Source organism: Diadema antillarum, unplaced genomic scaffold (genome assembly GCF_040938485.1).
Source record: "Diadema antillarum isolate AM-2024a unplaced genomic scaffold, OU_Dant_1.0 seq00000998_RagTag, whole genome shotgun sequence".
NCBI classification, from domain to species: domain Eukaryota; kingdom Metazoa; phylum Echinodermata; class Echinoidea; order Diadematoida; family Diadematidae; genus Diadema; species Diadema antillarum.
Window position 1 is genome coordinate 2,206,174 of NW_027271836.1, and position 27,919 is coordinate 2,234,092.

At 39.0% G+C, this 27,919-nt stretch overlaps 2 protein-coding genes and 1 long non-coding RNA gene across 3 annotated transcripts; all 3 read left to right on the forward strand.

The window, feature by feature from the left end:
• Positions 1–1,444: 1,444 nt before the first annotated feature.
• LOC139742377 (uncharacterized) lies at positions 1,445–10,097 on the forward strand. Its single transcript, XM_071652955.1, has 11 exons — positions 1,445–1,643; positions 2,721–3,134; positions 3,456–4,362; positions 4,678–4,798; positions 5,194–5,412; positions 5,578–5,902; positions 6,923–7,116; positions 7,786–7,917; positions 8,407–8,574; positions 9,121–9,240; positions 9,748–10,097. Exons 1-11 carry the CDS (start codon positions 1,445–1,447, stop codon positions 9,883–9,885), a joined length of 2,937 nt encoding a protein of 978 aa, XP_071509056.1. The 3' UTR covers positions 9,886–10,097.
• An 8,201-nt stretch (positions 10,098–18,298) lies between these two features.
• Positions 18,299–19,901, forward strand: LOC139742399 (uncharacterized). The gene is made up of 3 exons (XR_011711675.1): positions 18,299–18,476; positions 19,129–19,397; positions 19,810–19,901. It is a non-coding gene; the product is annotated as an uncharacterized lncRNA (long non-coding RNA).
• Positions 19,902–19,931: 30 nt separating this feature from the next.
• On the forward strand, positions 19,932–27,046 carry LOC139742379 (uncharacterized). Its single transcript, XM_071652956.1, has 7 exons — positions 19,932–20,223; positions 20,403–21,309; positions 21,906–22,026; positions 22,418–22,636; positions 22,802–23,117; positions 26,204–26,403; positions 27,026–27,046. The coding sequence occupies exons 1-7, from the start codon at positions 19,932–19,934 to the stop codon at positions 27,044–27,046; spliced, it is 2,076 nt and encodes a 691-aa protein (XP_071509057.1).
• Positions 27,047–27,919: the final 873 nt, after the last annotated feature.

Sequence of the window (27,919 nt, forward strand, 5' to 3'; positions counted from 1 at the left end):
ACTAATGAGATTACGTAAACCACAGCTGCATTGGAAACAACCACTGAAATAACCTTTGATCCCCGCTTCTCTCGCTCTCTGGGCTGTCGATCGCCGTGGCGCAACACACATGCGGAGAGTCGGCCGGACTCAAAGTGCAGCGGATGTCGTCACTGTGCCAAGATAGATTAAACTGTCAACAAAGTCTTGTGGTATTGCACAACAGCTAGAAAGGACACAATGTGAGCTCATATAAAGCATAAAATTGGCGAAGATGAAGCACAGTGTCGAGGTGAGCCTGTCCAGTGCCGAAAGGAGGAAGGTGGTGTCGGGGAAAGCGACCAGCAAGAGCAAGAATAAGCAATCGGCGCAAGAAGTAAAAGAAGCAGGTAATTTAACTCATTACTTCCAGATGTGGGTCTACTCCCTGCCTCCAGCCAGCCCGACCAGACGCCGTGCGAAGAGTCGCGACACTTGTGTACAGCGCGCGACAGGGCTGTGTGCGGTTATTTATATCGTGGTCTGACGTGGAGACTTTACCTCCATGGTTTGTAAACGGCTAGTGTACTAGTAAACTCAGATCCATGGTTTGCCACTGAAATCTTGAGAACTATATGTTTTCTCAATGAATGTGCAGTGCAACTACAACGAACAACTAGCTAGCTCAGAATTAAAGCTTCTTGCATAAATTGCTGACCACTGCCCGAGGGCGAGGAATAAATTTACTTGCATGCCTTCTAAACAAGTTACTAACAAATGTTAGATATATTTATAGGCCTAGGCCTAGACCTATAGCCTAGTTATATGTGTAGTGATTGCTATAATAGCCACAGTACACTGTCAGGTGATAATCTCAGGAGCTGGGAAGTTGGCTAGTCACAGAATAGACTATGTCAATAGTCAAGATAGCTGTAACGTTACTCGTTAGCCTTGGGCTACTCAGTGTTTATTGCCAAAGTGTGGTAGTTTGCTGACCTGAAAACATATCAATTTTCGTAGATTTAAATACAACTACAACTTACAATTCCTCTTTGATATTGTGCAATTGTACATAAAAATATAGTAACATCAACTGCACGATGACTGGAACACACAGTGTTCTGGTCACTGGTACAGCTGGTTGCAGCGTCCTGGGGTTAATCTAACAACGTAGTAAACACCGCACCTCTTTGAATATTATAGGGTAGTAGATTATAAATGATTAAATTGCTTACTGCACTGTAGCTATCCTCTGAGAGTGAATTAAAGTATCATGACCAATCCCTGTAGTAGTATGGCCTATTAAAAAGTGTATTTCTAAGCTACATGTAGAACCCCCAAGTCCCTAACTTGAATCATCTACCTATGCAATGGTAGCCTACATGTTATATGCTTCCTTCTTTGCAGGTAACCCAGGTAACAAACGCACCAGTTGTCCAAGTCTTTTTAATCAACAAGTAAAGCGACCAAGAGAACCTAAAGAATCATGGTGCGAAGAGAAGGAACCCGCTTTGGTCTTGCTACCAGCCACAACGTCAGGCGTCTGCCCTTCCCTTACAAAGAACTCTGCAGCAGGCAGAGTATCGTGGTCAAGACCAAGATTGATGGTGAGGACCATCAGGTCAAGAAATCTGCCAAGGCTGCTGTGAAGAGGCAAATGGAAAGTGGTGCTTTCAATGTCCAAGGTAATGTGTATGTATGGTCAATTTGGGGTGGCTCACATGATGTCAGATGCCAAGTGTGCATACTATTTGAAAATATTTTTCTCATTTACGATGTTTACTAGTACCTGTTTATGTAACTCCTTTCTATTGTCAAGGTATTTCATCTAGTTGAAAATAGGACAGACACGATACATTCATACTTTATTCTTAGCAACTATAGAAATCTATGTCTTTTTTTTTTTCTCGTCTGAAATAGCAAAGCTCATGGATGGTATTCTGAAAATCTTCCTAAGTTTCTTCCTAAGTTTCTTCCTACAAATGTAAGTCAGAAACTTAGGAAGTGCCTAGGAAAGACAAAATTGGTATTCTGAAATTTCTTCCTAGGCACTTCTTAATGCAAATTAGGCCATCCTTATTCCCGCCCACGTCCTTTCCTAAGCCAATACGAAATGCCGTATCATAAGGAACTAACCGATGTCTGCCAATGACAATCGCATATTACTATGACGTAGGGTCAAATACACGAGGGCGCGGCATGTCCCCTTTCTCACGCTCATTTCGCGCATCAAAGTACATGTGCGCGCAATGACTGACAAGCGCGCCTATCACGATGCTTGCAGTTTGCTATTCTTAACAACGTACTTAGGACAGGGGTGGAGCTTTCCTAAATATTTTCCTAAAATTCTTTCCTAAGTGCATTCTAGAATACCAACTTCTTCCTAAGTCAGAAATTTGCATATTCCCGCCCCCTTCCTAAGTTTCTTCCTAAGTCTACTTAGGAAGAAACTTAAGAAGATTTTCAGAATACCACTTAGGAAAAAATCCTGACTTAGGAAGAAATTTCTTCCTAGGAAGGATTTCAGAATACCACCCCATATTTGTGGTGTTCACATTTGCCAAAATGAAAACCAGCTTCCTCACTTTAGAATTTGTGTTCATTTTCTGTCAACATCTGGTTCAGACATTAGTTTGTTTGTTTAAGTGCAGGAAGAATTGTTTTTGACTGGCCAGATTTGAAACCATGTGTATGGGAATCTTATTTTTGGAGAAATGAAAATTGTAAAATGTTCCATTTTCATTTTCTTTTCTTTTTTGTAGATGATACTGAGCAGAAAGGGATTCACTTCTCCCTCAACAAAGCCAAGCGATGGGAGGTGATAGAAGGAATTAGGGATGAAGAAGAGTACTACGGCAACCGCAGCATCATCACGGAGCACCACATGCTGAAGCAGGGCCGAGATGGAAGGAAATGCACAGGAGTCTATGACTCATCAGTCAGTGAGGTTCCAAAGTCCCCAAAGAAAAAGTACACTGCTGCCACCGATGTCTTTGTGGGACAGCAGACTGGGGATGTGATAGGAAATGATGATGACTTTGGGAAGAAGAATAGATGGAGATCTAGGAGGAGGAGAAAACATCATGATGAGGAGGATGCTCTTCCAAGCACTGTCTGGTATGATGTTACATTGGCTCCTCCCAGGCAAACCCTCCAGACGTACTGCAATCCAGCAGGTAAGGATATTTGTGTGTTTGTATGTGACCTGTGTGGAGGAGAATGTGTCCAACATCGGCAATAACATCCGTATGTAAGTCCATGAGAAATGAATTGGAAAGAATGAATGTGGTTGGTATTGAATTTAACTCCGACACATTGAATAGAATTGTGTGGAGTCAAAAACTGCTATGCTGTTTGTCCTTTTGCAGAAAGATAAAGATTTCTCTTTTAGTATGTAGCTGACCAGCAGACACAAGTGTTTTTAGATTACTCTGGAGGATAAGGCTCAGGAGAACTATTTCATAATCAGTACTGTGATTCTTTCTTTTTGAATACAGATAGTGGAAAACGAAAGAGAAACAGCAGAAATAGGACACACAAGTTACATCAGTGCAGTATGCAAGAGTTCTACTCAGACAGTCAGTGGGAGTTTGATGAGGACTTCACCCAGGAGTGGGGGGAAGAAGAGGAGCAGTACTGGCAAGAAGAGACCAAAGATGCAGAACCCTACCAGGTGTGTACTGATGCCCTGGAGGTTCTTGTTGCCAAGGCTATGATGGAACCTCATCGCCATGGAGACCTCAGGAGGACTTCATGGAGACATCAGGAGGAAAGCCAGCAGGCCTTGGGTACCAAGGATCGAGTCTTTCTTGTTGACAAGGAAGATGTCATGGTGATTGTCGAACCCCAGGTCACTGATGACGTGCAGGAGTCAACGAGGAAGAAAACCAGGAAGGAGAGGAGGCAAGAGAGACTGGAGGCTGAGAAGGAGACAAAAAGGCAACTGAACGAGATAGAAGAGAAAAAGAAAATGGAGGAACTTGCTGCCCTTCGCATCAAAGCAAGTGTTGATGTGGCAGTGGAAACCACCAGCATTGCCTTGGATGCACTGAGCGGGAATTTTGGTGAGAACTACACCGAGGGTCTGTGCACTCCTCGCCGATTTGCCATCAACATCACTGACTCGATCATTGACCGTCTTCAGACCAGTGCCAAAGGTGAAGTCTTGGCCAGTAGTCTCCTGCAGGCTGGTCATCATGTCTCTCTGATCGTGGACTGCATGCTTGATCCATGGCTGAGTGTAAAAGACGATGACAGTCTGGTAGAAGACATCAGAGTAAAGCTGTGTGGGGTGACTGAAGACCGAGAGATGCTGTCAGAGTGCGTGACTGGTCCTGGTGTCTGCAACATCATAGATGTGGTCCATGCTGTGAGCTCAGGAGTAGCGACATTGCCTTCAGAGAGGTGAGTTCTGTCAACCATTAAACTGTTGCCCAAGGCATATAGCAGTTACCATAGAATTTGTTTGTGGCACCTCTGAATCCGTTAGATGATTGGTAAAAAAAAACAAAAAAACAAATATGAATAAAAATAATTGTCAAGGCCTCTATGGATTTAAATCTGTAGAAGTCACTGCCAGCCAAAATTCAGTCCAAATTGTTAACAAAGATGTAATATTAGACATCAGAACAGCACAAACATTTAACTCAGAATTTATGGAGATTTTGCTATTAACTGATTTCAATATTTCTTCTGTTACAATATATTTTCTCTCTGCAGATATTTGTTTGAAAATTCAAACCACTCTTTGCCTTGTAAGCCAGCTTTCGCCATGGAAACCACCCAGTCTACGCTAGGCTGGAGATATGATGTCACCAATCCACACAAGGCAGTCCAGAAGGTAAATACAGAACTTTTCAAAAAGAAAAAAAAATGTCCCCTTTAAAAAGGTAATTTTGATATCATACAAGACAAAGTATGTCAATAATACAAGAGGAGCAGCTGCTTTGTGGCAGCTCCATAATTCTACTTAATATTTGATTATGATTACTATTACTATTATTATTATTTATTTAATTTTCATTTTTTATTTCTATTTTTATTATTTCTTTTTAGGTAGAAGGCATTATCTCCTCCCAGAACACAAAATGTTCCAGTTTCAGGCTGTTTTCTAATACACTTATATTTGTTTTTGCACTTTTTGGTCATGCCACATTTGTGATGGTTGTCATATTGAATCTTTGATAATTACTATGTAAATTTTTCTTTTCTTTTTTGCTCTGTTTAAATTTATAGGCCCTACAGCAGAAAGATGCAGAAGACTCTGAGACTGTTGACAGTACCCCATCTGTATCATCCAGTGAGTGTGGATATTGTAACATCTGCTATGAGGAGCTGAGTGAGAATTGTCCTGGCACCGCTCTGACTGCCTGTAGCCATTGGTTTTGTGACCAATGCTGGAGCAGTCACATGATGTCAAGGGTGGAGCAGGGAGACCTCAGAATTGCCTGTCCAGTAAGTATTCCCAGTCTTCTCCTATACCAATATCTATCCTTACTCAGAGAACCCAGTACTACATTATGATACCTTCATTTGCCAAGCATTTCCACCATGGCACAAACAAATGTTTGATCTGTATAGATGTCGATTTTAATTATTTTTCCTTCTCATTCTTGACAGGGTTACCAGTGCACCAGTCTTGTGGATGAGGTTACCATGATGTCATTCCTCCCAGCCACATTCTTTGCTCGTCACCTAGCAAACAAGGTGAATACTGCCCTCATGCTGCAGCCAGAGCTGCAGTGGTGCCCCAGTCCATCATGCGGTCGTCTGCTCACAGTGGCCAGTCAGAAAACAGATGTTGGCAGTGTCGGCAAGAGAGGCGTGGTTCCAATCAGCTGTGAGTGCGGCTCATTCTGGTGCTCCGAGTGCAAGAAGGAAGCTCATTGGCCAGCCTCTTGTAAGCAGGCAGAGGTGTACCGCAAGAAGGCCGCCAAACTTCTGCGTGAGTTGACTAAGTTTGTCTGATTCTCATTCACTTAAGTATCAAATGTTATTGGCATTGCAAATTAATCTTTCACTACTGTGTGATGATGTCCCTTGGCTCACTGAGAACAAGGCAATTAAGCTATTGCATGAGATCAGTTGAAATTAACCTGAAATGTGTGCATACAGTGGATGCAGAAATAGTAGCAAAACACATTTGATAGTGAAGTTGAAGTTACATGGGATAACTTATGCAAAAGATGTGAATTTTCAAGGTTTTGATAAAATTTTGAGCTGTCATAGCTGGATGTGAAGTCTACAACAATATGTGATGCTTAGAGTAATATTTCCCTTGCCCTCTGAAGGAGCTTTAAAGCCAAATGCACTTTGACCCCTGTTACACATGAAAGGTTGCTCAAGGCCTGCTTTTTGTAGCCAACCTGAGGCCGCTTTGTGAGCTATTCTACACATGAACTTTGGGCCAACTCAAGCAAAAGCACAACAGCGTTTTACATGTATATGGTTTGGACATAATACTATGGTTCACATGGCCCCTCTGCATAAGGTCATGTGACTAGTCAATAGCGCAGCTGTGAAAAATGGCCTCGGGCTGGATGCCATTTTCACAAAGCTGGCCAGCCTCAGACCACCTGAAGAGGTGGCCTGAAATAAAGTCAACCCGATACTGGCCCAAGATTTGTGTGACTGTTGACACATACAAAAGGAAGCTGACGTTAGGCTTGTCCAAGGGCGGCCTTGCGTTAGCTTCTTCGTATGTGTAACAGGGGTATATCTTTGTTTTTGGTGGGAAAATGAAACTTGCATGACTTGTTTCCCAAACTCAAAAGAGTTCCAGAGGGGGTGAAAAATACTAATAGATGTTAAATCAGAATACAAATATACTTTTTATGCTCTCTTTTCAATCATATTTTCTTCATTTCAAGTTTCTGCAAAGCTTAAATCACCATTGCTTCTAACAAAAGGAGAATTAACCTTATGTTGTGCCTTTTTTTTTTGTCTCTCTCTATTGTCTCTTTAGGTTCGAGGCCTCTCAATGGCGACCTCACTGTGCGTGTGCCAACCAAGAGATGCCCTAATTGCTATTATCCCATTGAGAAGGAATATGGCTGTTACTTCATGCAATGCAAATGTGGACATCAATTCTGTTGGGACTGTGGAGAAAAAGCAGATCACTACCGTCACCGCTGTGTGAGGAAGATTTGGAGCACTCAGGTACATTACAAAACTCTTTCTAAATACTCATTTTGACATTTGCATTTTGCGACTGATACGCTTAATATTGGCCAGGGCATTTTGACTTAAAGAAAATGTTCCAAAAAATCTCAGATAACACGCCCATGATTCCTTTAGCCAATTTGCCAGAAGCCATTTTTATGTATTTTTGTTGCTGAATTCTTGCAAGCTTGATGTTTTCACTCTGTGGCATGCAGACCAGAGATGAAATATTTTGCGATTTTTATCATCTTGCTGTAGGCAACTAGCTTTCTTGTGTTTGCATGATTGATTGTGCAAATGACTTGAATAAGCCAGTTCACAACTATGTCATGTGCACATTATTACTACAAATGACCTCTCTTTTGTCTCACTTGGTTATGCACTTAATAATCCTTTTCAAAGTGACACAATGCATAAGCTTTCCCGACAATTTATGGAATTTGTTTTATAAACACAAGATGAACTTGCCCAGACTGGTCCACTGATCAACCAACACTTGGGGAAGCATCCAATCTTATGTTTTGCTTTGAATGCATCAACAAACTTTTGTTGTTGTTGTTGCTTTGTTAACATTACCAAATACCAGGCTTGTTGTCAGGTGGATGTGTGTTGGCAATGACATTATAAGTGACCACCTGGTGTTTTGTTGTACCTCATCAACTGCAGGTATACACGATCAGACCGGTTGACTTAGTGGTCAAGAGCACAGTGGAACTGGCTGCTGGACATTACAAGCAGAGAACACACTTTGCCTGTCATCGCAGAATCAGGAAAGCAAGGAAGCTTGCATCCAGAGTGGTATGTCAGAATCTCTTGATTTGTAATGGTTTCTTGATCTCAACGGTTGTAAATCTCATGTGGCACATCTCATCCTGCTCTTCATCTCGTAATTGCTTCACTTTTTTTCCCCTTACAAATTACCTTCCTGATTTAATTTTGAAACAAATGTCTCTAGGCAGTATAAAGAATGACATGAAGAATACAGGTTGAAACAACATTGATTGAGGTGAAATTCAACCAAATTTGCAGCAGAACAAACAAACAAACAAATAACTGACCACAGCTCCGTATTGTGGCACCAAAAAGAGACAAAAAAATAATGTGCGTCTATATGTCTGTTGGTTCTGCAGGTTCCCCCCCCCCAAAAAAAAAACAAAAACCCAACAACAACAAAACAAAACACACACACACATGAGAGAGATTACTGTGTGAGTATGTCAGTCTCGAGTTCTAATCATCGTGCTATGTCATACCTCATGTCTTACTTCTCATCTTCCTGCACCACAGAAATGTGAGAGCAAGGAGGAGTCAGATTCTGATGACACAGTCAGTCTCTCATCCTCATCGTCATCGTCATCCTCATCTGTTTCCATAACAACCAGAGATAGACGACCCTCGCCTTTCCTCCAGAAGATCAGGGGGATTTTGAAAGAAAGTGCCGACTTTCTGTCAGAGGTGAGACAATTGATGTCCTTTACCTTTGCTGACTACTGCGTACTTTGAAAGAAGAAATTTGAAATGAAACATTTTGTGCATTGAAAAGCACTCTGTGAGTGCAGACCTCTGCCAAGCAGCTCATTTCCACACATAAACACTTGTGCTAAAATGGCCCTCTTTCCCAATGATAAAAAACCTTTCTAGTTAGTACAGTGTTTCTACCTTTAGATAGCTTCTTGCTGTGCCTTGAGCACGTATTCAGTGTGCGTATGTGCACCTCAAGGATGTGCAGCCTGAATTTCCACAATGTTTGCCCAAAGAATCCTTTAAAAGATTGTAAATTTATTCTCGGATCCAGATGGTGATCCGGATTAGTACCAAAATTCAAATCATCTGTTCCTTGTGTCATCAACTTTACTCGAAAATGTAATTAATATCTATTCATAACTTTTTGGAGTAGACAAAACCAATGCCAATGGAAGCATAACTTTGGCAGATGTAATCAGTTGAGTAATGTCAGATGATCTGACACATGTGATTCACATCTCATTTTTTTCCAAACAGGCTGAGTTTGTACTCGAAAACCTGGAGATCTTCCTGTCTAATGCCCCACCCAGCAGCAGGAAGACAAACCTCTCAGAGCACAGGACCAGACTCATCTATATCACAGATATCCTACACAGGGTAAGATTGAAAAGAAATGAATTTAATGAATGGAAAGGAATACAGAAAATGGATAGTCCCTTCATACCCTCACAATAAAACAACATAATGTATGCCAGTATGATTTGTAGCTGTAAAAGATGTCTCCAACTAACAAGGTATATTTTGGGTTTCTGAGTGAAATATGCTCAATGCAGGTACACCAGTCAGGATTCTACATCGAACATGTATTAATGAATTTGGCCATCCTTGTATGAATTTAATACCTGTGTGTTTGTGGAAAAATGAAAACAAAATTTTGTGTTATGTGATATTCATATATTGATCCATTGCATAGTTAGCTCTCCTGTTAAGCTTTCACTGAACCAAATATTAACTTGACTTGCACAAGGTCGGTCTAACTCACCACTGTAGTCCCCCTATGTAATTGCAGTTCTCTGTTGAATGTTGAGTTTGTGCGTATTTTCTGTGCAAGGACTTGTTTGTGATTCTGTGTATTTGTTTTTTTGCCCCTCTCCACTTGTACAGATATTCAATGAAGAAGACAAACTTGACATCAACAAGGTCCAGCATCTGTTGCATTGTGGGAAGAGCTGTCTGAGCTGGGTGGCTCTGAGTGCAGTGCACCTCACCAATGTAATGGCATCCAATGCCAGTGAAGAGTAAATGCACCTCACCATTGCAATGGCATACATTGCCAGCGAACAGTAAATGCACCTCAACAATGCTATGGCATCCATTGTCAGCGTAGAGTAAATGTGAAAGGTGTTATGAAAGCCTTCAAGGATTTTGGAGGTTTTTTTTTTTTCTGGGTTTCATGTGGTTTTACACACATAAATAATTACAAAGTCATATTTTGATTTTTGTCTCTGATCCAGTAAGTTTCCAAATTGTTTAAAAAAATACATCTCTTCTATTTGAGCTACTCCTTTTTTTTTTGTGGCTGTGTCAAAGTGTATGCTTTGGTGCCGATGACTGTGGATGAATAATTATGTTGAATAAGTATCCATTAGCTTTGTCTGAACGTCAAATGAACCTGTTGTGCCTTTGTTTACGGACATACTTAAATCAGATAAGGAAATAAAAATGTCAGCAGTAAGTGTGTCTGAAATACTTTCATACACGACTCATGTATACACTAAAGTCAATTTGAAACAAAAGTCTTTATGCTTCGATTTCAAAGAAAAGTAAGACTGCTATTCATTCATATTCAATAGGGTGAATCTTAATTGATTTTTTGTCAAATAGGTAAGAAAGCTTAAGAAGCATTTGTCTGGTATGATATTACAATCATGGGATTAGTGAATCGTAGAACCAGTGGGGTGATCAAACAAAGCTATTTTGTCTTCACATGGATCATTTTCTCCAATTGATGTACTGTAAAGACACAATCCCTTTTTCTCAATGTCATTCCCAAATTTTTCTTTTATCATATACTGGCGATATAACACATACAAAGCGTTGGTGGGGTGACAAAACCTCGTATCTCAAAAATGTCAAATGTTCAGGAGAGCTAAAAAACATGGCTGCCATAACACGCAGGCCCGTAGCCAGGATTTTTCAAGGGGGGGTGCGGTCACTAAAAAAATGGACCTTCGGTACCAATACCAATGATGACACACACACACACACACACACACACACACACACACACACACAATTATATATATATATATATATATATATATATATATATATATTCTTTGGACGACCGAACTACAAAAGTTGTATAAGAATTTGCGCGCGAAGCGCGCCGCAAATTGTGAATTTTGACTGTTTTAATGACGTTTTAAAGTATCGAGGAAATTTGTATTTTTGTCTGTTGCATGCAATTGCGTTACGGTATTTCATCTAGGAAATAGTAAAAACTCATTTTGCCAGGAAGTTGCAAAGTTTAATTGTGTTCGAGACTCTGCGCGCGTAGCGCGCCGCAAAATTGAGAATAGTGATTTTCCTGGTGTTGTTTTAACTTTTATTTTTTCTATTGTATACCCGCGTTAGCAGGCCTGAAGCCAGGATTTTTAAAGGAAGGGGGGATTGCGTTAATTAACAAAACGGTCCTTTGATACTGTCCCGGGAGGGGTAGCGACAATTAAAAGGTGGACACCATGCTCATACATGGACTTTCAAAATGGCCCCTAAACGAGTAATGATCATATGATTTTTTTGGGCCTTAAAAACAAGTATTCCTTAAATGTTTCCTGCACCCTAAAGAAGTACTTCATCATGATTGAACAATATACCATTTTCCCAAATTTCGGCCTTTTTGATACCCTTTGATTATATACGCTCGTACATCACACTTTCCATCTAATCCGTGAGAAAAAACGACCCCTATTACGCGTTTTCTTTAGCGAGTATGGTCACGGTGTCCACCTTTCAGTTGGAGTTTTCCATCCCATTGGATGCTGTTTGGAAGATGAAACATTCACTTTACTATACAGTATATCAGCCGTTGGTATGCGAGTTTGTCAAAAACGAAAATAAATAAGAAAATTTTTAAAACAAAATGAATTGTAAATGTGAACCATTTATATTTTGCCTCCTTGTGGTAGGATATTTCCAGCATTTCCGAACTTTCAAATAATCATTTTAGATTTAATAATATTAAAGGTAGTAGATCCGATTCGCAAACATCTCCAATATCAGTCAAATGTCATATTAACCATCATGCTAAGAAGGTTTTCTTTGTGAAATTTGGAGGTCAGTGAAATTCAAAAATTAAACATCCGTTAGCCATTGGAAGAAGTTGAGTGCAAATTCAGACCTCAGGCTTAGTGCTCAGATGTTATCCTATTTGATTTGATCTGTCTTACTGTGCACACTAAGATACATACTGGAATGGTTATTTCTTATTTATTAAAGTAATTATAGTAGCATATTTGGTTACTAGCTGTCTCTAAGCATTTTCGAATTTGGGCTGCAAAGAGATCCACTACCTTTAAGTTAGAAGAGAGATAAGTAAATAATGATAAAATAAACAAACAAAAAAGAATGAGTTTCTTTTGTAATACTATCTGACAAACTTTTTACTTTACCATTTTACTTCATAGCTCAGCACTTTCCATTCTCTCTCATACCCTCTTACCCATTACATTTAAATGAAATACAACTAAAATGAGTTTGCGTGCCTGCATAATACTCTTTGGAAATTATAAGTGAGAATGTTCTTAGGTTTTGGCTCACTTTAAAATGAGAACCAATAGAACTGTCACAACATGAGAAAATGTATAAGTAATAATCAACAGTACATTTCCGAATTTGGCCTGCAAAGAAATCCGCTACCTGTAAGTTAGAAAAGAGATTAGTAAATAATGATAAAATAAACAACAAAAAAGAATGAGTTTCTACCGCCGTATCCAGAACAGAGCCTGAAACGGTGCAGGCTCAAGAAATCGTTTGTACTAATACGTCTTGAAGTACTGTGTGATACTGTTGACTCAGACTTCTACAAAGCTGTAAGTAAGAATTTTAACCCAATCCGGCTCATTACCTGTGTTTTTTATGAAAAAGATGAATAAAGAATGTAAATTAAATAACGACGCGTCACAATGCAGTCTAACGCTCTCACAATGTTATCATACATAGGGTTTTTCCCTGACTGTTTTTACTCCGGAGCTCTTGCAATATTCAGGCTTTTGTAATACTATCTGACAAACTTTTTACTTTACCATTTTACTTCATAGCTCAGCATTCTCTCTCATACCCTCTTACCCATTACATTTAAATGAAATACAACTAAATTGAGTTTGCGTGCCTGCATAATACTCTTTGGAAATTATAAGTGAGAATGTTCTTAGGTTTTGGCTCACTTCAAAATGAGAACCAATCGAACTGTCACAACATGAGAAAATGTATAACTAATAGAGAACTGGAGTAAGACAGGCCTTTCATTTTGTTTCGTCTCTCCTGATCGTTCGTAAGAAATGCTAATTCATGACCACCTTTTCACAATTTGATTGGAGCATGCATTCATAATGGAAAATAGTTGACATAATAATCTATCCCCAGGCATTATCATGCCAACATGTACTTATATGTACATGTACTATATCTTTGTGAGACGTAGATATAAAATGTATCAGGTTTTCGATTATAGTAATTTCGAGGAATTTCTTTAATTTTTATCATAATTTATATGTAAACTTGAGGCTATTAGATTTTCATCCACTTACCTCTGTACCTGTGAAAAAATGCAAGTGTCAACCTTAATGTCATCCACGAATCGCACGTACTCGGGCGGCCAGTGGAAAAAAAAAACACCGGTCACACGCGCCAAGGGCCATGGCATGCAGTGCCAATATAATAATAGCTCGCACAAATTGATACATAACATTTGTGTTTGTGTGCATGGGGACGATCCGATGGTTCATACAACAAAAGGGTTTCGTACAATTATTTTTAACATTGTTAAACGTACTCTTCCACATTTACGTAGCATATAATGTGTCTTTATATTTATTTGGATTGTTATCTTGAGAATTGCTAAAAACCGTTATTATGAAAAAGTGGACCTTTCAGAATTTGGGGGGGTGCGTACGCACCCGACGCACCCCCCCTGGCTACGGGCCTGACATGTAAGTCAATGGAAACAGCCAACTTTTATTTATCATTTGTGACCTTATTTTTGCAGATGGGCATATAAGGATTGGGAATTACGTAGTAATGGTTCCTAGCTTCAATATAATGAAGAAAACTCATTTTCACCAAATATTGAGATACGAGGTTTTGTCACCCTACCAACGAAAGGCCATAATGTTGTTTTGGGAATGGAAATGTATTATGTGATAGATCTTGCCCAAAATTTGTTCTTGAAGGTATACCTGAATTATATTATGTCGACCTTTACCAGTGACCCTTGCTTTGCTGAAAAACCCAAAATAAAAAGCCAAGAATGAATAATGAGTCTATGGTTAAACCACAAATGTATTCAGAGAGTTTTTGAGGGTTTATCAGTTTTGAATTTAGACTCGTAGGCAAGCTCAGTAGCAGGACTTGTGACCTCTGCCTTGACAGTTTTGCTGGCTTCGATTTCTGTGTGTGCCTGCCTGCTAGCAATTCTATGCAAGAAGCTGAGAACCAATTTGGCCAAGGAATGATTTTATGTGTATGTGTGTGTGTGTGTGTGTGTGTGAGAGAGAGAGAGAGGGAGAGGGAGATAGGGAATTCACGGCCTCTTTATTTTCACGAGATAAGAGCAGTTCAATAAGAACTTATTGAGGGTAGACTACATTACTTTGCCACTGTGGAACAGCGACTAGCTGCATCAATATTAGCAACTGAATGACCTGATCAGGAATGTTTTTCAACACAAACTTTCCATATAAATGGCAGAAATTTTTTTTATAGTTTCATGGATTTAATGGGGGGAAATGCCATAAAAAAAAGAATAAAAATTGCCTTGATGTGGAGTTAGTTCTATACATAAAAAAAAACTCATATTTTTGATTGCTCAGAATTTGGAGAAGAGTGATTTATAGGGAAGTAAAACATGTCACAAAGATAACTGTGCTGCAGTTCTCTCTGTAGTGTAACCATTTTTGTGTGTGTTATATCAGGGCTCCACACTAACTTTTATTTTTGGTGGCGCGATCAGGCCACCAAATTCTTCATTTCTGAAATTTGGGTGGCCCGACGTGCGTCTCTGGCTGGCCTCGGGCCACCGGGCCACCGTTAGTGTCGAGCCCTGGTTATATACGTGGAAATTGTTGGGATCTAGCATCTACGAGCTTGGCATTTTACTGTTACATGTACCAACTGAAATATGAAAGCTGTGACTCACTTGGAAATGTATATGTATATACAGTTGTATTGTTCAAACATGACAGCTGAATTTACCACAATAGATGAATTTTGAAATAAACATACAGTAAAATTCATGTACAACGTTTTTGCATTGCTTCATTGGAATTTGGATTTTCTGTGATATCATTCATTTGCATGTGTTGTTTAAATTGGTTTCCTCTTTGTATGTGTGTGTAAGCATGAGGTGTAGTTTTTTGAAGGGTTTATATATACAAATGTATTAGTTTATGTATGAGTGTACAAGCTTATCTAAGAGATAATCAGCAGATGGAAGACAGATTGAGATACAGAAATATCTGCAGCACACTCTCATCTCTATCTATTGGTCTATCTATCTATCTATCTATCTATCAATCTATCTATCTGTTTGTCTGTATATATATATATATATATATATATATATATATATATAACGAAGAATAAACCGGTAATGCAATATTTCGCCAATATAGAGTTTATTGAACTCTATATTGGCGAAATATTGCATTACCGGTTTATTCTTCGTTAAATTGGAGCCAATACGTGAATTCTCAACATGTTTGGACTTATATATATATATATATATATATATATACACAGTGTATATCTCTCTAGCTGTATATCTATGCAATTATACATCTTAATGTACATGTATACATTTTTTTGAAAGCTTATACAGTATCTACCTTTGACCAGAAAACTGCTACAGTGAAAACTCAGTACGTGTATAACAAAATCATTAGGACCAAGACAGTTTGTTCTTTATATCAGATATTTTGTTATATCAGCTTGCAATAAATAATAAAAAACAAAGGAAATGCATCCCTTGGGACCGGAGAAATTAGTTTGTTATATCAGATCTCTTAATGCAATATCAAGTTTCCACTGTACACCGTATATGAGAAATCAATTTTAATTGGAGCCTAAACTCCTCCTTTATGTGATTTCTTGGAGAGAAAAGAAATTCATTCATACATCAAAATTTCAAGTGAGCACTGAGGAATCTGAAGTAGCAATTCAGACACTTTCCAACAGCCTGTGTGTGTATGAATGTTCACTGTAACATATACTAGTGAAAGGCAGGTTTCTGGTATCATTCACGAAATAATGCTGTACATGGTATAATAGTGTGCATCTGGCGAGGATTAAGTTGGCTCTTATCATGATTCATACCTTTTCATGCGAAATGATTGTGATAGGATATTGTAGCTGTTGTTGCTGGTGGTCTCCAGAGATAAATGAAAAAGGCAGCGTCAGTTACAGCAAAGTACTCAGGCCAGGTAGTTTTCTTTTGTTGTATCAAGATTTCATTTTAGCTGAATTCAGTAAAAAGTATATAAAGATAGATATATAATAGTAATCATGTAATAGTAAACAATTAACAGTTAAAAGAACAATCTCGACTCTCGGAGAAAAAGCCTTTGTTTCTGCAGCCCCATCTCTCTGGAACGCTCTTCCACTGAGGATCCGATCAGCAGAGACCATTGAAACATATAAAAAGCTTTTGAAATCACATATGTTCGCATCTTGTTTCGATTGAATTTTCAACGAATTGTTCATTGGTGTGTATATCTCTACCTATCTCTTTCTTCTTTTTCAACCTTCTTATGTACAATTATGACTACGATGTACGTTATTCTTTTCATAATTACGTCCCTCTGCGCCTCAGAATAGGATACTAGATCGAAGGGGCATTACAAATGCTGTACTTATTATTATTATTATTATTATTATTATATACACCGTAGTAATCTTTAAAACCTGAATGTATACCTTATCCTAAAGAGATTTTCATCATAACATATGGGTCTGGTTTAACGGGAGTGAACTACATGTACATTGTATTATCTGCATGTGCAAACAAGATTATGACAGTCATTGAAAGGTTATAATCAAAATAATCACCTGCTATGAAATTCATTGTGACACAGAGTATGGTTAAAAATGGATAAGAGAAGAATTTATCTACACTAGCTTAAGTCAAATTCCAAATCTGGTGAATATCTTTCCCTTCTTTCAAGAGCATTGTACATATGGCAACCTATACAATTAGGGGCCTTTCGACAATGACGAAATATTTTCTCTTTTATACCTGCATGATGTGGAGTATATTTACATACATGCATGTATTTTGACTTCATATTGTTATACACTGTACCCGCGGTACATAGACATACAGTTCAAAGGACTGCATTCCTACCACATATACATATTTTCAGCATAATATCACCAATTCCTGTTTTGTTATCACTTTTAAAGTAATGGGAATTAAAAAGAAAGTGAATCGTGAGCAGAGTGACAGATATGTGACAAGTGACTAGGATGTTGTACAGAACGACCATCAATAATCACAATCAGTCATTTTGTGAAACAATTTACAAATATCATAAATATAGTGATTACAATATTGTGTAATGACATTGAAGATGTGAAAACAAATAATTATGTTGATTATACATGCCAATTCTCGTAAAAGTGCAAAAGAAGGTACAGTGTATCCAGTGTAAAAGAAGGTATCCAGGTGTAATGTGTGTGAACAAAGAAGAATAGGAATAATTATTAGAAATGACTATATATCTAGGGGCCTATACAGGCGAGTGATAAATGATGATGAAGATAATAATGTCTATGATGATCAAACTGGAATGGGATACTTTGGAAAACATTTCAAATACTAAATGCATACTTTGAAAAACATATCAAATACTAAATGCATTTCGACTAGGGAAGCACATAGAGACAGGGCTAGCTGGGCCTAAATAGCCCCGCTCGAAAGAGAACAAAAACACATTTGGGTATGGGAGGCAGACTAACACTGTATTGAAAAGCAGCCATTGATATTCAATGCAATGCATTTCACCACCCCTGAGCACTATAATAATATGATCTCTCGAAGAGGGCAATGAACGATTCAATTATTTCTCATATCCAGTCATCCTCACAAATTCATTCCATTCGACAACTGCTAGTACTGTACTAAGTGCTCGGAGTTCAAGTGCAGACGTGTGTTTGGTCGAATGTTCAGCTATTTTTGTTCGAGTTAACCTTTGATCCGGGCTTTCCGTCCCACTGCAAGAGCAGAGGCCATGCCAGGAGGCGGATCGTCGGCCGAACTCCTGCGGGATACGTCACGTTTCTACTGTGCGTGGGAGCTTCGCGTTCGGGCGCCGGGCTGGTCTTTGTCGGCTCGGCGGTTGCAATTGCGGCCAGACCTGGATGTGGATGTCGTCATGTGCTAAAATTAAACTGTCAACAAAGTCTTGTGGTATTGCACAACAGCTAGCAAGTACACAGCCACAACAACAGGCAACAGCCCATGCCATGGCGTATAAAATTGCCGTAAAATCAGAAAGTATGAAGCACAGTAACGAGGGAAGCCTGCCTACTAAGTAGTAGTGCGATAAGGAGGAAGGTGGTGCCGGAGAGAGCGACCAACAACTTGAAAAAGCAATCGGCGACAGAAATTAAAGGAGGTAGGCCTAAATTAGAGTCTGTTTTGAATGTATAAGTACTATAACGTTAGTTGTTAGAACTATAACAAGTTAGTTTATTCCTAGGTAGATAGAATTAAATAGTCCAAACTGTAGGCCTAGCTAGAGTTCTATAGGCTAAACAATGTTCTTACATCAACGACAACGTCCAAACGAAGATTCAGAATCAACAGGGCGGCGCGGCTCTCCATTTGTGTACTAAATCCCTGGCCTGAAGTTGCAGAAGACATACAGACAAATGTAACCCGAGGTGCTGTAACCAGTAACGACATGAATGTGTTTGGGTTGTGGGTGCAATTAAAATGCAGATAGCCTTGGCATATAGCCCAGCCCCATCATTACATTGTGGGAGTTTCCAGGGAACATTTATATACATATACAGGGCCCTTGCTTGTAAATAAACATATACCGGTAACTAGTGTTGTCACTGATGCCGGTATCAGCATCACCCCAATGAGATTAATAGATCTACTACTAGTGATGATTGATGAGTACGGTAAATGGCTGAGAATGCTGCAGCTATTTTCTGGGAATGAAGGAAGACTTAAATGCCTGCTTGATGTATACCTTCAAATCTACTTGAATCATCTATTTTAATTGTTATAATGTTGTATGCGTCTGTCTATATTTGCAGGGCACAAACACACCAGGTGTCCAAGTCTTTTTAATCAACAAGTAAAGCAACCTAGAGAACCTAAAGAATCATGGTACGAAGAGAAGGAACCCGCTTTGGTCTTGCTACCAGCCACAATGTCAGGCGTCTGCCCTTCCCCTACAAACAACTCTACAGCAGGCAGAGTATCGTGGTCAAGACCAAGATTGATGGTGAGGACCATCAGGTCAAGAAATCTGCCAAGGCTGCTGTGAAGAGGCAAATGGAAAGTGGTTCTTTCAATATGAAAGGTAATGTGTTTGTAAAATGCTGAGTGTATACCATGTTTCATGGTATTGTTCCAGTATGACTAAATTGTTACCATACTTTAGTGTTGTTTTACTCTTGTCTACTGTAAGACATTTTATCACAGTATGATGAATGTACTCACCCAGCTAGATAAAGCTACTTTTTTTTTTCTGAAATGGCAAAGTTCGTGTGTGTGATGTTAACATTTGCTAACATGAAAGCCAGCTTCTACACCACCATATTTTGTGTTCATTTACGGTCGACACTGGGCTCAAATATTAGTCTCTTTGTTGAAATGCAGCATGAATCGCTTTTTGACTGGTAGTTTGGAACCAAGTGTATAGTGAATCTTTTTTATTTTCAAGGAATGAAAATTGTAAACTGCACTGTACCATTTTCATTTTTTGTTTTTAGACGATACTGAGCAGAAAAGGATTCATTTCTCCCTCAACAAAGCCAAGCGATGGGAGGTGATAGAAGGAATTAGGGATGAAGAAGAATACTACGGCAACCGCAGCATCATCACGGAGCACCACATGCTGAAGCAGGGCCATGATCAGAGGAATATCACAGGAGTCTATGACTCGTCGGTCAGTGATGCCCCAAAGTCTCCAAAGAAGAAATACACTGCTGCCACCGATGCCTTTGTAGGACAGCAGACTGGGGATGTGATAGGAAATGATGATGACTTTGGGAAGAAGAATAGATGGAGATCTAGAAGGAGGAGAAAACATCATGATGAGGAGGATGGTGTTCCAAGTACTGTCTGGTATGATGTTACGTTGGCTCCTCCCAGGCAAACCTTCCAGACGTACTGCAATCCTGCAGGTAAGGGTAGTTGTGTGTTTGTGTACATACATTGTACATGTGTTTGTGCGTAAATGCTAAAGTTGCAATGATTTGGGGGACTTGCATTTGATTTTTCGAATGTTTTAGATTACTCTTGAGGCTCAGGCTCATCAAAGCCGTTTTATAATCAGCACTTTATTTGTTTTCCTCAAATACAGATAGCGGAAAACCAAAGAGAAACAGCAGAAATAGAACACGGAAGTTCCATCAGTGCAGTATGCAAGAGTTCTACTCTGACAGACAGTGGGAGTTTGATGAGGACTTCACCCAGGAGTGGGAGGAAGAAGAGGAGCAGTACTGGCAAGAAGAGACCAAAGCTGCAGAACCCTACCAGGTGTGCACCGATGCCCTGGAAGTCCTTGTTACCAAGGCAATGATGGAAACTCATCGCCTTGGAGACCAGAAGCATCGCGATGTACATCAGGAGGAAAGCAAGCAGACCTTGGGTACCAAGGATCGAGTCTTTCTTGTTGACAAGGAAGATGTCATGGTGATTGTTGAACCCCAGCTCACTGATGACGTGTCAAAGTCAACAAGGAAGAAAACCAGGAAGGAGAGGAGACAGGAGAGGCTGGAGTCTGAAGAGAGGGAGGCAAAAAGGCAAGAAAAGGAGCTGAAAAAGAAAAAGGAAATGGAGGAACTTGCTGCTCTTCGCATCAAAGTGAGTGTTGATATGGCAGTGGAGACCACTAGCATCGCCTTGAATGCACTGAGCAGGAATTTTGGTGAGAACTACACTGAGGGTCTGTGCACTCCTCGCCGATTTGCCATTAACATCACTGACTCGATCATTGACCATCTTCAGACCAGTGCCAAAAGAGACGCCTTGGCCAGTAGCCTCCTGCAGACTAGTCATCATGTCTCTCTGATAGTGGACTGTATGCTTGATCCATGGCTGAGTGTAAAAGAGGATGACGGGCTGGTAGAGGACATCAGAGTGAAGCTGTGTGGGGTGACTGAAGACCGAGAGATGCTGTCAGAGTGCCTGACTGGTCTTGGTGTCTGCAGCATCTCAGATGTGGTCCGTGCTGTGAGCTCAGGAGTAGCGGCATTACCTGCAGAGAGGTGAGTACTCTCAACCATTCTTAAAAGAGCATCTACAAGTAGTTTGTAACATTGCCTTTTTGTTTGATAAGGCTTTAGACACGCTTCGCTGCAGCTGCATATGGTAGAAATTTGCTTGAGTTTGCCAACAGGGTACTCTTTAAAATGTTTAAACTGGTGCCCCAGTTATGTATCAATGACCCATGAAGCTTGTGTGTGGCATATTTAGATCTCAAATCAAAGAAAAAGGTAGAGAAAACAATTGTCAAGGACAGTGGAAATCAGTGGAAATCACTGCCAGTCAAAATTCATTTCAAATTTCATGCAAATATGTTATCATATGAAATTTCCACTGCTGTAATTGTCATATGGTTACCAGAAGACAAACATCTCAATAGTCAAACTAATAGATTGATTTGTAAACATGAATAAAACATAACCCATTCCTGATTATCTCATAAAATGTTGCATGTATTTTGAGGCTTAATGTCCTTAATTCTGGTTAATACCTCACTTTGCTTTGCCAGTATGTGGTGCATTCAGTATGGTTTTCTGCCTCCTGGAAATTCATCTTTGAACACCAAACATCAGTATCAGCATCTATTTTCTCTTTGCAGATATTTGTTTGAAAAGTCAAGCTATTCTTTGGCTGGTAAGCCAGTTTTTGCCATGGAAACCACTCAGTCTACACTAGGCTGGAGATATGATGTCACCAATCCACACAAGGCAGTCCAGAAGGTAAATACAAAACAGAATACAGAAATACAGAAAAAAAATGGTACCTTATTAATCATGCTCAAAGGTAATTTTGATACCATGGATACCAACATACTTAATAGTACTAAAGAAGCAACTGCTTTGTGGCAGGTACAGTACCCTATTTGAGTGATTATGTTGTGTGTATATATATATATAAATATTCATTTTTTTATAATTATCATTTTTTTTAATGAAAAGCAGTTTCTGTTTCCAGAACACATAATGTTCAACTCTCAGGCTGTTTTCTGATAAACTGTTTCGTGTTTGCCCTCTGATTTCATGCCATGTTTGTCATAGTTGCCATAGTGAATCTTTGATAGATACTCTTTGTTTTTTCTTTTTGTTTTGTTTGTTTTGTTTAAATCCATAGGCTCTACAGCAGAAAGATGCAGAAGACTGTGAGACTGATGACAGTACCCCATCTGTATCATCCAGTGAGTGTGGATACTGTAACATCTGCTATGAGGAGCTGAGTGAGAATTGTCCTGGCACCGCTCTGACTGCCTGTAGCCATTGGTTTTGTGACCAGTGCTGGAGCAGTCACATGATGTCAAGGGTGGAGCAGGGAGACCTCAGAATTGCCTGTCCAGTAAGTATTCCCAGTCTTCTCCTATACCAATATCTATCCTTACTCAGAGAACCCAGTACTACATTATGATACCTTCATTTGCCAAGCATTTCCACTATGGCTCAAACAAATGTTTGAACTGTAGAGATGTCGATTTTAATTATTTTTCCTTCTCACTCTTGACAGGGTTACCAGTGCACCAGTCTTGTGGATGAGGTTACCATGATGTCATTCCTCCCAGCCACATTCTTTGCTCGTCACCTAGCCAACAAGGTGAATACTGCCCTCATGCTGCAGCCAGAGCTGCAGTGGTGCCCCAGTCCATCATGCGGTCGTCTGCTCACAGTGGCCAGTCAGAAAACGGATGTTGGCAAGGGGCGCATGATTCCAATCACCTGCGAGTGCGGTTCATTCTGGTGCTCTGAGTGCAAGAAGGAAGCTCATTGGCCAGCGTCTTGCGAGCAGGCAGAGGCGTACCGTAAGAAGGCCACCGAACTCTTGCGTGAGTTGCCCATTAAGTTTGTCCAATTCTCATTTCCTTGTACCAAATGTCATTGGTATAGGAAATTAATCTTCACTGCTGTGTGATGGTGTCCCTTGTCTCATGGAGAATTAGGCACTTAAGGTATTGTATGACTTCAAGGTGTATTTTCCCCAAACATATACCAAGGTACCAGCTATGTAGATGCAAAAAATACAGGGTGTATCAAAAAAAGGTAAACCAATTTTAGAGGGCTACTATTTCATAATTGTCAGCTATGGAGAGCACAATTTTGGTTGTGAGGAAAGACAAACTCTTCCTCTTTCCATTGGTACCTAATTATGTTGACAAATGTCATGCATGACTGAGCACATGAACTTAAAAGGCAACAATGACAAATTGCACTTTTTCCAAGTTTGTGTGTTATTGTGAAATAACAATGCATGTCTCACTGCATGGATGAGATCTGTCAATAAAAGTGGCCAAATAGGCCAGCCTGTTCGAATGCAGGTTCGTGTTAACCCTAACTAGGCCGGGCTATTTAGGTAGTTGATAGAGCCGGGGGGGCCTCCCAGGCCCCCCCTCCAGATCTCGGCCGTCGACCGCGCGATCGCGACGAAAATTGGCACACACATTGCCTATGATGTAATCTAAAATACTATGAAGTTAATTTTTCAAAAAATCATAATTTATGCTAAATTATAATAATTTATGCATGATGATGCATAAAATCAGACTAATTGGCATAAATCACAAAATAAAGCTCAAAACAGGCACATTTTTTGTGTGAATATTCTTTTTAGTGTCCTTAGCAAATGTAATTTAAAAAAAATTGTGATATCAGAAAAAATTCTTAAGTATTTTATTGTTTTTTTTGAATTTCTTATGTATTTCTTTGTTTTTTCGACTTTATGTTTTTCATTGTTTTTACGATGAAATTTGTCCGCGACATCGCTCCGAACAAGAAAATATGTTATTCATTGATTTTAATCAATAAAACACCCAAATAATCATGCTTTTATGAAATTTGCCAGTAAGCACAGTTTGCATTGAAATTGTACACGAATTAACGTTTTTGAGCAATTTTTGGTCTGACATGCATGTACATATTTACGCGTAACTTCGGAACCGCACGCCCGGGCGTCGCAAATTTGGTGTCAAAAGATGCGGGAGACTCGAAAGAAAAAAGTCATGAAACGTCGCGGCAATAGCTTTTTGCGATGGCGATACATCACGCGGAACGTCGAGGGGGGGCCTCAGACCCCCCCCCCCCCCCCCGGCCTAGTTAGGGTTAAGAGTTTCTCCTCACATTTTATTATTATTGTTATTGTTATTATTATTTTATTATTAATTGTTGTTATTATTATTATTTCATTATTCATTGTTATTATTATTATTATTGTCATCATTATCATTATTATCATACTCTTTATTTGTTTCATACCAAGCACATTATTATATACAATATTTCATAAAAAACATGCGAATATACATTGTACAAACATAATATATTGAACAAGAAAAAACAAGCTCACACTTACACTTAAAAATGCCTTCAAGGAGATCTAACAGACATCCACATAATTTCTGTGATTTATAAATTTAGAATAAGCAAAGTTCAATATTTTGGTATGGTTCATAACCTTTAAAGGTAGGGAATCCCATTTGCACGCCTTAAATGAAGAGTTGTATAAATACAGTGGTATGTTGAAGAGAATATCATTTTAGAAACTCCCATAAAGTATTGAAAGTGGAAGGCAACATTTAGTACATTTTTTTGACGGTTAGATTTTGAATTGAATTGTTTTCGGGGCTCACCGTAAATTCCAGTACATTACTAGGCTACCTTTGCAGACCCATGTACTGCATGTGTGTCCATCATGTATATTTTGTGAAGAAAGTTCATCAACACTTACAAACATTTCTATATACATTCTTACCACACACTCTATATGTTATTACATCAGCTCTTGTACTTTTAGATTTGTTTTTTATATATCACAAATACAGAAGAATGCAACAAAAAGGCTTAAGTGTGGCTGACACACAAAACTACTGAGCAGTTGAGTTTTGTGCATTATTCAAATTTTAGATAACTGTTGACTTCCAAATTTCTAAGCAGTGGCCTAAGCAAGTCGCCTGAGGTTCATATTTAATGTTTTGCTGCATTTTGGGAGGTCTGTAAAAGGTATCCCCTACCTTTAACATGGCCACCTGTTCGATAACTTGGTCACTCCCACAGAGGCCAATCCACACAGTCTATTTTCTCTGTTCATATTCAACACATAGCTCGCAGCGACAATCCATGTCTTGAAAATGATGAGAGAAAAATGGATTATGATTTAACGTTTATAGGAAGGACCAAGTTATCAACAAGGTGACCATGTTGAAGGTTATGAACCATAAAAGGTTAGAAGAAACCCTAAACACGAACCTGCAGGCTGGCCTAATCATTTGACCAGTTTCACTGACAGATCTCTTCCATGTAGTGAGACATGCATTGTTCCTTCACAATAACATGCAAACTTGGAAAAAGTGCAATTTGTCATTGTTGTCTTTAAAGTTCATGTGCTCAGTCATGCATAACGTCTGTCAACACATTTAGGTATCACTGAAAAGAGGAATACAATGTAGTTCCTCTTTCCTCACAACCATCGTTGCACTCTCCATAGCTGACAAGTTTAAAATAATAGCCCTCCAAAATTGGATTACCTTTTTTTCAATACCCACTTTAGTATAATTACACATCAGTGAAGTTTGAATTTTCAATGTTTTGATAAAAATCCATGTACAGTTATTGTCGGATATGAAGATTACAACAATTTGTGAAGTGAAGAGTAATATTCCAGTAGCCTTTGAAAGGAGGTATACAAATGCTCTTTCAGTGTGCTGGTAAAATGAAAATAATGTTGTTTTTTTGAGATGTAGGCAAAAGCTACCATTGATGTTTCATCATGGCAGACACAAATAGATATCCTTTGTATGTACCCTTTCCATGCATTCTTTCTTACTTTCAGATATCTGCAAAGATTAATTAAACCATCTTTGCTAGGAACGAAAAGTTAACCTCTTTTTTTTTTTTCTCTCTCTCTCTATTTTCAATTTAGGTTTGAAGCAATCCAGTGATGACCTCACTGTGGTAGTGCCAACCAAGAGATGCCCAAATTGCTACTATCCAATTTATAAGGAATACATGTATGGCTGTTACTTCATGTTCTGCAAATGTGGACATGGCTTCTGTTGGGACTGTGGGAAGAGAGTGATCCACTATGGCCACCACTGTGAGGGGAAGATTTGGATGACTCGGGTACATTCCAAACTCTTTCCACATACTCATTTTGACGTTGCAAATGTGTGGCTGATAGAACTGACATTGGCACAATCATATTGGCACATCCAGGGCATTTTGACGTAGAGCAAATATTCCAAAAAAGTCTAGAGTTACTAACCCACCAATGGTTTTAGCCCATTGCCAGAAATCATACTTATGAATATGTATTGCTTTGTAAAAGAATTCTTACGAGCCCAATATTTCATACTGAAATGCAGATAAGAGATGAAATATTGGGCAAATCCTTTATATTACTATAGGCAACTTGCTGCCTTTTTTTTTTACACACAAAGTTCTGCAAATGTCCTAAATTATAAAAGTCATGAAGCTTGGCAAATTTTTGTCTTATGCCCTTTATAACCCTATGTAAAACAAAACAAAAAACAAAACAAAACAAAACTCTGTGTCAAGTTTCTTGACTTTTTTTAAACACTATTCTGTGAAGTCATTTCATTATTTTGGACCCACTTTGGGGAATGCACAATGACTGGATAAGGCTAATGCTTCTTGAATGTAAGATTTGAGAATGGGTCCTGCCAGGTTGAACATTTCTTGGACAAGACAAGAGTGACCCTCTGTGTTATCTGTACACTTACAGGTAAAAGTAGATGTCAATTGATAGCAATTCAGAGGGAAATGATAATTGCAGAGTGCTCCTACGGGACAGTGCTGATATTTCAGGGGCTTCTCTTAGTAAATAAAATCATCTCTTATTATGACAACTGTTCTGATGTTGATTATGGTGATGATGGTGATGATGATTATACTAATGATAATGATAATGATTTTACTAATACTACTACTACAACTACTACTAATGATAATATTAATGATTGTTATTGTCATCATTATTATCATAATCACCTTCGTCATTGCTTATCTATCACTATAAATAGTATCAGCATTACGTTGTTATTAATCTATTGATGTATACATATTTATACATTTTATTGATTTCAATAATTGTTGCTATCATGAATATCCTACTATTGTTACCAGTAACATTCTGTATGGTAGTTGACTCAAGTATCAGATACAAAGTATATCGAATGAGTAACCAGCAGATTTATTGTGTCTCATCAACTGCAGGTTTACAAGATCATACCTGTTGACTTAGTGGTCAAGAGCACGGTGGAACTTGCTGCTGAACATTACAGGCAGAGAACACACTTTGCCTGTCATCGCAGAATCAGGAAAGCAAGGAGGCTTGCATCCAGAGTGGTATGTCAGAATCTCTTGATTTGTAATGTTTTCCAAATCGCAAAGGTTGTAAATCTCATGTGGCGCATCTCATCCTACTCTTCCTCTCCTGATTGCCTCTGGGTTTTTTTTTCCCTCAAAATTTATTTTCTGATTTCATTTTAACCCTAAAGGTGGGGGGGGGGGGGGGGGTGGGGAGCAGAATCCGCCCCTTAACGTTTTGTGCTGTAATTCTGTAACACGAGAAGGCCTTGTCGCGAGGCTTCTTGACTTTCTTTGTTCAAGTCCCGTG